This window comes from Branchiostoma belcheri, unplaced genomic scaffold (assembly GCF_001625305.1).
Source record: "Branchiostoma belcheri isolate BF01 breed outbred unplaced genomic scaffold, Haploidv18h27 scaffold157, whole genome shotgun sequence".
NCBI lineage: Eukaryota > Metazoa > Chordata > Leptocardii > Amphioxiformes > Branchiostomatidae > Branchiostoma > Branchiostoma belcheri.
The window spans coordinates 182,618-195,152 of record NW_017803013.1 but is presented as its reverse complement, the minus strand read 5'-3'; the positions used below and the strand labels follow the sequence as shown (position 1 = coordinate 195,152).

The 12,535-nt window shown below is 40.0% G+C and overlaps 1 protein-coding gene across 2 annotated transcripts in view; it reads left to right on the top strand.

Annotated features, from left to right (window-relative positions):
• Positions 1 to 11,485, top strand: part of LOC109465715 (U4/U6.U5 tri-snRNP-associated protein 1-like) — a 14,684-nt gene extending 3,199 nt beyond the window's left edge. Inside the window, exons 2-22 of one of the 2 annotated variants that reach the window (XM_019763098.1) lie at positions 2,901 to 3,197; positions 3,640 to 3,709; positions 3,994 to 4,052; positions 4,239 to 4,374; positions 4,577 to 4,679; positions 4,886 to 4,966; positions 5,217 to 5,313; positions 5,566 to 5,705; positions 5,914 to 5,986; positions 6,190 to 6,314; positions 6,533 to 6,648; positions 6,913 to 6,986; positions 7,259 to 7,392; positions 7,672 to 7,860; positions 8,278 to 8,373; positions 9,035 to 9,119; positions 9,325 to 9,418; positions 9,779 to 9,911; positions 10,101 to 10,190; positions 10,640 to 10,755; positions 11,120 to 11,485. In XM_019763098.1, the coding sequence (XP_019618657.1) occupies positions 2,903 to 3,197; positions 3,640 to 3,709; positions 3,994 to 4,052; positions 4,239 to 4,374; positions 4,577 to 4,679; positions 4,886 to 4,966; positions 5,217 to 5,313; positions 5,566 to 5,705; positions 5,914 to 5,986; positions 6,190 to 6,314; positions 6,533 to 6,648; positions 6,913 to 6,986; positions 7,259 to 7,392; positions 7,672 to 7,860; positions 8,278 to 8,373; positions 9,035 to 9,119; positions 9,325 to 9,418; positions 9,779 to 9,911; positions 10,101 to 10,190; positions 10,640 to 10,755; positions 11,120 to 11,144 (2,331 nt within the window). In that variant the 5' untranslated portion in view covers positions 2,901 to 2,902 and the 3' untranslated portion in view covers positions 11,145 to 11,485. Of the gene's footprint in view, positions 1 to 2,803; positions 3,198 to 3,639; positions 3,710 to 3,993; positions 4,053 to 4,238; positions 4,375 to 4,576; positions 4,680 to 4,885; positions 4,967 to 5,216; positions 5,314 to 5,565; positions 5,706 to 5,913; positions 5,987 to 6,189; positions 6,315 to 6,532; positions 6,649 to 6,912; positions 6,987 to 7,258; positions 7,393 to 7,671; positions 7,861 to 8,277; positions 8,374 to 9,034; positions 9,120 to 9,324; positions 9,419 to 9,778; positions 9,912 to 10,100; positions 10,191 to 10,639; positions 10,756 to 11,119 lie in introns of those variants that run through there. The other variant, XM_019763097.1, reaches the window with a different exon arrangement.
• Positions 11,486 to 12,535: the final 1,050 nt, after the last annotated feature.

Sequence of the window (12,535 nt, the reverse complement as noted above, 5' to 3'; positions counted from 1 at the left end):
ATAAAGTAAAGTAAGAATAAAGAAAAGTGATGCAAATCAATTGTGGGTTGTTTTTAGTGGTGCTGTTATTTAGTGAATTTTTGGAATTTTAGAGAATTCATGGGTTGCCTTTTAGTTTATGATTGATCATTATTTCACCTGCCTGTTGTATTTTCCAGCAAAAAATTGAGAGCTCAGACTAAATTGGTGTGGCTTCAACAAAGATCAAGGCAAGGAGGAAAATTATCGGTCCTGTGAATTGATTTCGGCCTTCCAGCAGTTTCCCTTCAAAATGCATGTACAGGGACAACCAGCATGTAAAAACAACTTGACTGCCATTCAAGTAACTTCCGCCTGTGTCGCTGCTGAGAGGTTACTAGTAGATATCGAGTCCCCCTTGACTCCAGTGGGATAGTCCAGGGCTCGGTTTTTTGAGGTCATTGACCTTAGCTTCAGCAGACGACAACAAACATGGCTGCCACTGGGAAGACAGGAAACCTGTCTCTCGTTCTCAGCAGGCTGGTGCTGCTTGTTTTTTTGATGATCACACCCTTTACATGCAGCCAGATGCAGAAGAGGCCAAATATTGTCGTGCTCTTTGCAGACGATCTTGGGTTTGTTTATTTTCCTTCTAAGATAACGTCAATTTGCCACATCAAAGAGGGTCTGCATGGGGGGGTCCTGGCAACGGTTAACGGTAAATTCAGCAGGGCCGATAACGCTTAACGGTAAATTCAGGACGGTCAGCAACGCTTAACGGTAAATTGACAGGCTTTTTTTTCGAGCTGCACTGGATTTGGTATCTCGCTTTGTGAGAAAAGGTGATCACTGACAAAATTACGTATACCTTACATGTAATGAAGCATGCATTAAAGGTATGTGTTCCCTGTGTTTCCCACCTGCCCTGGTCCCCGAGTCCGTCAACAAATAAAGGGGAGTCCGAGTCGACGTCGGTCAGCTTGTATTTTTTCAGTCTGCCCAGTTTTACCGATGGATTAATCTAGGGGGAAAATTTAGGATTTTTAAGCCTTCAAAAACGCAATTTCCCGTATTTTGAGAGGCAAATCATGGTGTTGAGAGTGTTTGTCGGTCCTTCTGATGTTTTCATATTTTACTCAAGATTTTTGTTAATTTGCCTGTCAAGGTTGACGGATTCGTTAAAAAAATTCTGTAACTCCGCAAACTTTCGGAAATTGACGGGAAAGCTGGTTCTGGCTAGAGCCGAAGGGACCGAGCGCAGAAGCGCGAGTCGAGCGCCAAAGGCGCGAGCAATGTAGGGGGGTCCGGGAAATTTTGCATTTTTAAACCTTCAATGACGCATTTTCCTGCACTTTGAAATGCAAAATTAGGCGTTACGAAGAATTATTCATTAACGCTTAACGCTGAATTTAGGATGACAAATAACGTTTTACGTTGAATTAAAACGACCAATAACGCTTCACGATGAATATACTGATAACGCTTAACGTTGAATTAGAGCGGGTCGGCAACGATTAACGGTAAATTAAAATAGCCCATAACGGTTAACGAAAAAGGGCATGCAGACCCTCATATAATCACACATGGAAATTTGAAATAAATCAGAGTAATGTTTACTATGAACCTTTCGTTGTAAAATTGCGTATGCAGTAAATCAAATGGTGCTTTGTTTCACTATTGTCATCAGGCTCTAAATCATAAGAGCTGATGGCAGTTGTGACATATTCATGATTAGCAGTATTATATAGTATACATCAGACTAGATATATCAATTTCATATTTTTACCATGAAGGTGTGGAGGGGAAAACAACTAGCCTGGTATCCAGCCTTGTTAGCCTTAGTCCGAGCAGATCTTGGGTAGCGGACAAAAGCTAACAAGGCTGGATACCAGGCTAGAAAACAACTGATGTGTGATAAACCTTCCTTGAATTGTGAGGACATGAAATAAGATGGTTAAAACTCTTGAAAGTATTTCAGCTTTCTTAAGTTTTTTTTTTTTAATCATGCAGCATATTTGTTTAAATAATCATAATCATCCCACTAGTCCAACTAGCTACGTCTACAGCTGCACAGTGCCTGAACTGTGGTACTTCTGGCAGTTAACGCCCCCTGCGTCGTTCTCTCCGCAAAAGGGAACATAAACACACCATCGTCACGTCTGCCACTGGGGCCAAATCAAAGATCATCAAACACTTTTCTCATCATGAGTTCCCCAGGTCGATTCCAGCAAAGTTTGCTTCGCGGCTTAGAAAACTCACCCTAACACTTACCCTTGATATCAATCTTGTCTTGTGTATGTGAGGGGAAAGCAGTTACGATGTAGAGTCTTTGCCAGACCAGTGTGCATTCGTCAGAAGTGTCCCAGTTCACTACTCAGACTGAAATATCTAAATGAAAGAACCGCAATATATGGTAGTGGACGAGACCATTTATAGACGGGTCAATAACAACTATAACATTAATTACATAAAATATGGAAGTGTCAAAAAGCTTTCTCGCTTGCCATATATCATCGTTTAAAAATTTGATTCCAAAAAAATGCAAAATATGTTGCAACTTCATGTGCAACGATAGCACAATAAAATGACTAGTAACGTTACCCACAAGCTAGTGTTATGGTCCACTGGGGTATTCCATACAGAACATAGCACTTTATTCGTTCAAATAAAAGCCTGGAAGCTAAACTTTACTTGGAATGTCACAAAGTTGAAGTTTTGCATATAAATAGCTTAAGTTATGTAAAAACACAATATGCTATTCTATTTATATCAATATCTTCTAAAAATTTGATAAAGCACTTTTTTCAACTACTAGTACTACAGCAGCCTTTGAATCTGTATCGGAATCATAAGCTATATATTTGTAATTCACGTCGCACTTGCGTTCGGCAAAGTGGGAGTAAATTTGCTAAAACTCTGCAGTTTTCGTCAATTTGTCCGAGATATGGGGTCTTCTAAGAAGCATAAGGAGAAAGACAAGGACAGAGAGAAGGATAAGGAACTCGAGAGGGAGTCCAGAAAGAGAAAGAAGGACAAAGATCGCTCAAGATCTAGGTCAAGAGAGAGGAAGCGTGAAAAGAAAGAAAAATCCAGATCTCGATCGAGATCGCGATCTAAGGAGAGAAAACGGGACAAGGAGAGGCACAGGGAGCGTAAGCGGGACAGGGATGGGAAGGAGAGGAAGAAGAAACACAGGGAATCGGAAGAAGTAAGAGTGAAAACAGAGCCACAGGATGATGGTAAGTATTCCTGTCAAAATTTGGGGGGAGGGGGGGCAACTACAGGTATAGTGGGGGAGGGGGGCATGAAACCGCCCCATGAAATATGTAAACATTTGATATGCTTTTAAAATGTACCATAGCTATTATCAACAATGCTACCGTGGAATTCCGTCCTTGCAACTCTAAATTAGTGCGAGGAACTAAGAATATTGCTATATATAGATGAAAGGTATTGCATAATAATATAATAATAATATTGCATAATAGAACAAGAGCCAAAACGTTAATATCAAAGGACATTTGACCTGGACATTTAATCTATATTTTAAAGAGAGTTTTCATAATTTAAGGTGTATTCATGTTTTGTATGTCCAATGAGTCATTGTTGTGAGAAATTCTATGATCACATTGCTGTTTTGCTCAGTGCTCTCTGTATAAAACGTTTGTTTCCCCTTCCCAGATGAGCCAGTACCATCCACATCAGGAGCAGGAGCAGGGGGAGACAGTGCACTCAGCATTGAGGAGACAAAGTAAGGAGCAAATTTAATACTGGGGATAGCTTTGCATATATTACTAGTACTGTAACAAAGCAGGAATCTAGTGGTGCAATGTGTTGAGACTTGAGAACCAATAAAATCCAATGACTTGATTTATATAAACACATTACAATGCAGAATGTTGATCATTGCTAAGACCGTGCAATATGCTGGTGTTTGAATATTTTTTCCTGTGGCAAGTGTAATCATAGTACATTTTTGTAATTCTTATTTCTGGTACTGTAGAACGTATACATGTATGTATATCTTTGTTACAGTAAACTGAGAGCAAAGCTGGGCCTAAAACCATTGGATGTTGCAGATGCCGTAGTTTCAGGTTTGTCTGCTACTTTTTCACATTTGTATTTGAAATTGACTGGGGAAAATAATGCAGGAAAAATATCTCAATGTGGTTATTTCCTGACATACAGCAAAGTATTAGTTTTTTTGTTTGATTCAAAACTTCAGCTCTTGATAAATATGTACTGTGGCAGATGTGTGCATCGTAATCTCCTATGTTTAGCTGAGGAGGAGAAAACAGAGAACAAAGAGGATGTCCACGCACCTGCCATCAACCTGGGCGAGAAGAAGAAAGCAGAGGAGCTGCGAGAGAAGATGAAAGCCATGAGGGAGAAGAGAGAGATGAACAAGAAATTAGGGTCAGCAGACTGGTAGATTTTAGTTAGTATACTGATAGTTGCATGAAGTTTTTGACTAAAATGAATACATCTTTTTGTTTATGACACAAGAAAGTATCATTGTTGAGCAAGGCTTTTTAATGCTACATCATTGAAAGTAGAGGAAATGTTACTTTCTATGCAGAATCTGTTGTTAAAATGTCTGCTGTTTTGTGAAACACAGGAAGGTGAAGGCCCTGGGTGATGATGATGAGTTGGATGATGTGACAGCCTGGGTGGAGCGGAGCCGCAAGCTCCAGATTGAGAAGGAGAAGGCAGCAAAGAGGGTAAACTTAGACATTTAACAGCTTTTATTTCTGCATATGACATAATGGTAAACTTCACTCTGCTAAAGTAACCTTTGGCACCAAATAAAGAAGAGTCAGGCACAGCCAAAATGGATTATACATGTAATATATTGACATTTAGTTAGGGGCATTTTTGGAAAGTTACTAATTACAACCAACTAAACAGTGTTGTGAATGAATTCCAGGCCAGGATGCTGGAAGAGATGGATGAAGAGTTTGGGATCGGTAATCTGGTGGAGGAAGAGTTGGGAGTCAACAAACCTAAGGTTAGTATTCCTCTGGCTTTATTTGTCTTTAGAACAGTCAGGGTTTGCTGATATTTCTGTTGCTGTTCTTCAGTTTTTAAATTCATTTCCTTTTGTCCTTATCATTCCTTATCTCCTGTAGTACTAATATTTTATTTCAGCAGCAATGTTTAGATTTTTATGTGTTACATTGTCCCATTATGAACACTTTTGATATCAATGTGTGAATCCATACTAAGTGTTGACTATTTCTTCCACATGTCTGATGTAGACTTACTCAGCCAGAGACTTGGCCGGCATGACAGTAGAGCATTCAGAGGAATCTTTCTTAGAAGGACAGAGTGTTATCCTGACACTCAAGGACAAAGGTACTGTTGACTCAAAGTCATTTGTTTTGGTCAATTTATTAAAATGGTAGTCCTGAAGTGCTAGTATAAGAAAATAATACTGAACTGAAAGTTGGATGAATGGAAAGTCTGTTCTTGGTGCACATGGCATAAATGCAGTGAGATTCGATGTAGTAGAAATAAATGACATAGTTGTTAGAATAGATGACAGAAAAGTTCATAGTTTCACTACACCATAACATTGTTCTCATCTTGAATTGTTTTAATTGAAAGGTGTTCTGGACACTGAAGATGATGTCTTGATGAACTATAACCTCCTTGAGAAGGAGAAAGCAGTGAAGAACGTTGAGGCGAAGAAGAAGAAACCTGACTACAAACCTTATGATGAAGGCGAGATGGATGAGTTTGGAGTGGTGAGACTTGTACAAGTGTATTTTGTTTGTGCTGAAAATTTTTGACTCATCCAAGGCTTCCATATGACCTTGCACCTTGCTTCTTAGTCCCTTCCTCTGGGTGATACTGGCATGTGCAGTTTTACATGACTTTTGACTGTTTAACTGTGTTTTTGACTGTTTAAATTAACAGTATGAAATATCAGTACCATGTGTTCCTTACTTCCAGTTCAAACCAAAGGATATTCTTGACAAGTATAATGAGGAAATAGATGGAGAGAAGAAGTCATCATTCACTCTAGGTAAGTACATCCCTGACTTCTTCTGTACAAGGTATGTTTCACCTGTACGAAAATCAAGGAGTAAAGTTACTTTACTTTAATCAGTTATTGTTCTTGATAACTCTAAGATAGCCTTTCTGCTACCCCATCATGCTTCCAGAAAGATCCTCAGTGTTGTAAACATTTTGTAATTCCTGATTCCTGTGTTCCTGATTCTACTGTAGATGCCCGGGGAGATGTGGACCTGGAGTCAGAAAGACGGCTACAGGCTATCAGAGAAGAGCTGCGCAAACAGAGCCAGTCCCTCAACCTGGCTGCACCGACACTCGCCTCCGAGTATTTCACACAGGTGGGGACATGGGATTTGTTTCAGTTTGGAATGTGTCTCATCTCAGTCCTCGTTGTCAGCTTGTTTTTTTGCAGAAAGTAGTGCCTAATCTTTTGTACTTTTGAATTTTACCTTTGCTCTGAAGGGTCAATGTAAAAATAGAATAAAATTGATGTATTCAAATATTATTACTAGTGAAAGGTGTAGTGAATAGTGCTACATGTACTTGTTTCCAACAGACTGAGATGGAGGCAAAGTTCCAGAAGAGGAAGAGGAAAGTGAAGAAGATCCGGCGGAAGCGAGTGGTGAAGGCTGACGACCTGCTGCCTCTGGACGATGAAGAACCTGGGTCAAGGTCACAGTCTGTTTTTCTCAAACCTTATATGGTGGGAACAAAATAGACATGGTTGAAGAATTGGAGTTATCATAGTGTGTGAGGTGTCAGTAGCAGTGTTTGACTGATATTCACATTGTTTTTGAGATACTGATAGACAAAAATGAGCTGGAAAAATAATAAATTGATTACAGCTATATTTGATAACTGGTAACAGAATTTATAGGATATGTTAATAGCATGTCTGCAGCACTCCTGATGTGATTTTCTGTCTGTGACATGTAGGAGACAGGAATCCCAAGAGATCCCAGGTCTGGAGCTGGTGGACATGGATGTGGACTTACCGGACATAGATGATGGTAAGCTGGTGTAACATTTGTGTCTGATGCATGTTTAGTGCAGTTTCATGAAGATTCCACATGGAAATCAATAAAGAAATTTGAAAGTGTCTTGAACTCGTATGCTGTCCCATAAGTTAATCACTTCTTCCCTATTCCAAGGCCTACCCACAAAAATATCATGTTTATCCATTCATGAGTAGCCACTCTGTTGTTGGCTAGGCATTTAAATTGAATAGGTACTCTAAATGCTTGTGTATCCTATTGTACTGATAAATGTCCTCCTGTTGTAGTTCCCATCCTAGGTCCGGAGGTGACAGAGGAACCTGTAGTAGTGGATGACGAGGCAGAGGAGGACTTACATCGCGCACTCAGCAAGGCTCGCAAGCTGAAACAGATGAAGGAGAGACGGGCAGGGGCAGACAAGGTGGGGCTTGTTAATGGTGCTGATATGGGAGGGTTTCATTTAGACTTTTGCTGATGTGACAGTGCTTGGACAGGTTTGACTGTATGTGTATACGTATTTATGGGCAAGGTATTTTTTTTCCACTTTCCGTATACATGTGTGCAGTGCATAGCTTGTGTACTTCATGGCTCAAGTCATGTATCCAATTTTGCATGCTTGTACATCAGTATAGCTATTTGCCAATGGTGCTGTGTAGCAGCTCCCCCTATGGGTTGTAGACTGACCTACATCCCCCTGCAGGTGTTGGAGGTTGTGCAGCAGCTGCCCAAGCAGGAGAGGGATGATGATGATGAGGAGGAGGAAGCTGCTGTGCCTGCTCTAGGGAAGCACATCGTGCTGAACGCCACGTCAGAGTTCTGTCGTACGCTGGGAGAGATCCCCACCTACGGACAGTCAGGCAACAGGGATGAGGATGAGGAGGATCTCATGGTGAGAGGCTCAGAGCATGATGGGCATTCTTGGCAGGAAGGAAGTTTGAGGACATTGAATGAAATGAAAGACCTTGGTTGTAAATTTTTCCATAACAAATGGCACTGGAAAAAAATTGAAGCTGTAGCTTTTACTTTGAGTTTGAGGGACACTCAATTTTGAGTCATTGAAAAATTTTTAAGTCAGCTATCACTACAACTTTGATGCAAAGATGTTACAGTATTTGGGAGCATTGGTTTTTTTAATTTTTCCAATGACATTTGTAACATTTCTGTATACCCAGTAATAAGTTAAGTGTTGTGCTTCTAACATAGAACGGAAATTTTGAATAGTTACCACTGTTAAGATGGGGATAGACCGTACAAGAAGAATGGAGGTTGAGCAGAGTTGCCCTGATGCGTGTGTGTTTTATGACAGGACCTGGAGCAGGAGGATGTGAACAGAGGAGAGGATGAGGAGGGGACAGGGTGGAGCTATGTCAACCCTGATCACAGCGACGGGGCTCAGCCAGAGGTACAGTCAGACATTTATAGGATTTTTAGTAAAATGCTTTGTGCTGGGCAAGTGCTTGATAATCACGGTAAATAATTTCATCAGGTTGGAAGATACTTAGGGTATAGAATTTTCTTCTTACACAACCAGTAAGGTTCTCACCTGCTTACGTTTCGATGTCTATCAGACACCTTCCTCAGAGCTTCTGACTGGAGTTCTGCAACTCGCCGCTACCGGGACGAGGGGGGATACAAGCTCAGCCACGTTTGGGATTGCATTCTCGCCGCAAAAGCGCCACCTACATTGGCGTTAAATAGCGGCGAGTTGCAGAACTCCAGTCAGAAGCTCTGAGGAAGGTGTCTGATAGACATCGAAACGTAAGCAGGTGAGAACCTTACTGGTTGTGTAAGAAGAAAATTCTATATCCTAAGTGCTTGATAATCAGTTGCTCAATCATTCATTGTCACTAACTATAAGCTTATCTAGGCACCAAAGTTGATATTTTGTACCATGATAATATAGATTTTACATCTAACACAATCTGTTTCAGTAGGCCTTACTTTTGGAATGCAGATACTTTGTCTGTGGAGTCATATTCAGATGCCTTCTTAGTCATTTTTAGTGGAGTATTCTTGAGCATTTCTAGAATATGGCTTGATGCAGTTCGTCCTTCCACCTCTAGGAGGACCACCTGCACAATATCCTGGATGAGGAGCCTGCACTGGACACAGGCTTGGCTGGAGCTCTCAGTCTGGCAAGAAAGAAAGGTAAACTTCAGTCTGTTTTCATCAATATTCTTCAGTAGGTGTCCTTAAATTTTCTTGATGTTGGATTAATGAATTTTGTAGGTCTGTAGAAAAAGCAGCCTAGGCAGATAGTGCCATCTAGGCAAAATAAGTGTCCTTGTCCCTCAGCCTGACTGCTTCCTCTGTATGTATATCAGAATTTTTCTTTTTCTATGACTAAACCCAGGTTACCTGGAGACTGAGACCAGGAGGAAAGGTGCCACTATCACCACCAAAATGTCCATTCCTGAGACTAATTACACCATAGAAGACAAGTCCAGGTGAGTCAGTGTCTGCATATTCCAAAGACTCAGTGAAACACGTGTCATTCCGTTATGTCACATTAACTTTGGCAACATGACACAGAAAAGTCTTATCAGAGTAGTGCCTGAAACAGAAGTATGAACAGTCTCCGACCACGATAAACTGTACCTTAGATCATAAGGTGGCAAACTTGCAGCTGGTTGCAGCATGCAATGAATTGCATCCTAAGACGGTCTGGTAGGCAATGTTTGTCGTGAGAACTGCATCTGCCACAGGTGTGACCAAAGGACATTGCAGACAGTAAACAGCTGTATCTAAATAACAAATGTGCCTTGAAACCTTTATCATCTCTTCATACTTGTGTTCTCCATCTTTAGGGAGTTTGAGGACAACAGAAAGTCTCGTTACGACCGTGGGCCGGTGGTGGACTTTAAGGAGAAGGACACGTACAGGCCTGATGTGAAGATTGAGTACATCGACGAGACAGGCAGGCTGCTCAACCCTAAGGAGGTACAGAAAAATATTACCCTTTGATTTGTGAGAGGATTGGTTATTTGTATGTTGTACTGAAGTGAACACTTTTACAGCCCCAAAAGGACGTTTTTATATGTATAGTGTATATAAATTGTATATCCTATATCCTGATATTGAGGGAATGTTGCCAATGATGGATGGAAACGTTCCCCCTGTATTTTTCAGGCATTCCGGCAGCTGTCTCACAGATTCCACGGGAAGGGTTCTGGGAAGATGAAGACGGAGAAAAGGCAGAAGAAACTAATGGAACAAGAGGTCTGTACTGTCCGTAACTTACTCGTCTTCAGGTAGCCTCTTTACCTGTCTTGTAAAAAATGGAACATTAACAAGCATTTGTTTGCAGCATGTTAGAACTGAGCACTACCTTTTATACTCTCCAAATCATGCAGTTCATTTCAAAGTTGCTTTCAGCCTTACCCATTCTTTCATGTACAATTCAGCTATACCTTTGAAGAAATCTCAAAGTAATTTGTGGCAAACATTTACTTGGTTGTATGGCAAGCCTTCTTGATATGGCATAAATTGTCTTTGAAAAACTTTCCTATCAATGTTGCAGCTGTAGGTTCTAGAATATTTACCTTTATTTGGTCTTGTCTTGAACTCAACACACACACAGAGAAGAATACTAGTGTGACTAATATCTGATACTTCTGTTGAAGTACTGAAGCCTGTAGGTTTTGTAACATTGCGACGTTGTTGTCCAGATGGTGAAGAAGATGAGCTCCATCGACACGCCCCTGAACACGCTGGCCAAGCTGCAGGAGAAGCAGAAGGAGACGTCCTCCCCGTTTGTGGTGCTCAGCGGAGGCAAGAACCAGATGTAAGTCTGAAGCAAGGGAATTCAGACTGCAAGTACAGTTCAGAATTACGAGTACTGATAGCAGCATTCTTTATTTTGGGTGGCTTGAAATAAAATATATATTGTACCTAAAAGTAGCATAAAATGTAGATTAGCATAGTCAGTCTTGCATAAAATCTATAAAATAAAAGTTGGTTTATCACAAAATACCAACACATTAAAATACAGTGACATTGATAAATGTACAACCATGTCTGTGACATATGCATTTCTGTCAGTCACATAATTCAATAGCAATAGACAGCAAGGTATTAGCATTCAAAGTACATTTATGATTTAGCATTGTTCTATTTTGAAATATAACTCCTGTCTCTCTTTCTTGCAGGAACACCATCACCAAACCCAAGTAAAAGCACAAGCACAACAGGTCACACCAATTTGATACCTTAGTTCTTAACTCCATCAAATATGTTCCAATAATCATATGTTAATATATCTGGTTAGATACTAGAGATACTAATTAGAAGTTATAAAGATTTTGGGTCATCTTTTATCCTGATGTATTCATGTCATGTACTAGGGCTGCGGACCGGTACACTGTACCGGTCCAATACCGTAAAAATCGTTTCGGTACAGGTCCAAAATACCGGACCATGAAGTAACGAGTATATACCGAAATAGCTAGTTTACACCATGTATATGACTAAAGATAGGTAAATCCTACCACAAAGACGAAAAATTAGCACTGGAAAAGACGTAAACACCGTCGATTGATTTGAGATCCTCAGTCTCACGAGACATCGCGAGAGTGTGGCTGATCCAGGGTTGTGATTGGTCAACAAACTCAAATCAGGTCAGAGGTCAGTCATTTTCCCTTCCCTCCAACACTTTATTATTGTTTCTGTGTCATGATTGAAAAAGTGAAGAACACGTGTTAATTTGTCAAATTGTTCAGGAACAGGTCCGGACCTGTACCTAAACCTCTGTACCAGTACCAGTACCTGTACCTGATGTTACGTTTAGGTACGCAGCCCTATCATGTACAATGCCCTATTTTAGCTATCCACTCCATTTCCTACTTCAAAAAATAGATGATTAAATTGGTGTGGCCTTTTAATCTAGCACCTGGGAGATGAAGTCACAGTAAGGGGTACAGACCAGTCATAATGTAGGATATAAGGGAGATACGTTTGCTGATATCTATATATATACAACTAGTATTAGATGCTTCAGAAAAGTATGCCTGAGAAATGAATTCAAAAATTGGATGTAACTTTAATAACATGTACACATTGAAATTTAAAAACATTTTCTGCATTCTTTATATTTCTTCTGTTTATTAGCTGGTAGACTTGTAAATGTCTGTGTACATAAGGCATTTTTTTGTTCAGAAAATTGTTGTCATTTGTAAGCTGTGATTGTTCTGAGGGCAAATCAGAATCATGGAAAATGGGTAATACTAGTATTACACATACATGTATGCATACATCCTGATGATATTGTGATGAATAGTTGGCAAATTAAACATTGGTTTTCAATGTGGACTTTTTTCTTTTTAATTCTTTTTTAACTCTTCAACAAAGCTGTTGAAGAGTAAATGAGTGTAATATTAACAGTGGTTCATTCTACTGTACTTGTAATGCCACTCGATGCTACATGTAACCACACCATAAAGTAATGAAAGCCCAATTTTCTTAAGTGTTCCAGAGTCTTCTAACACTGTTGCAAAATGTTAGAAATGTGCCACTACCTTTTAAGATTCTTACACACACACACACACACAAAAAAAATTAAAAGCCTT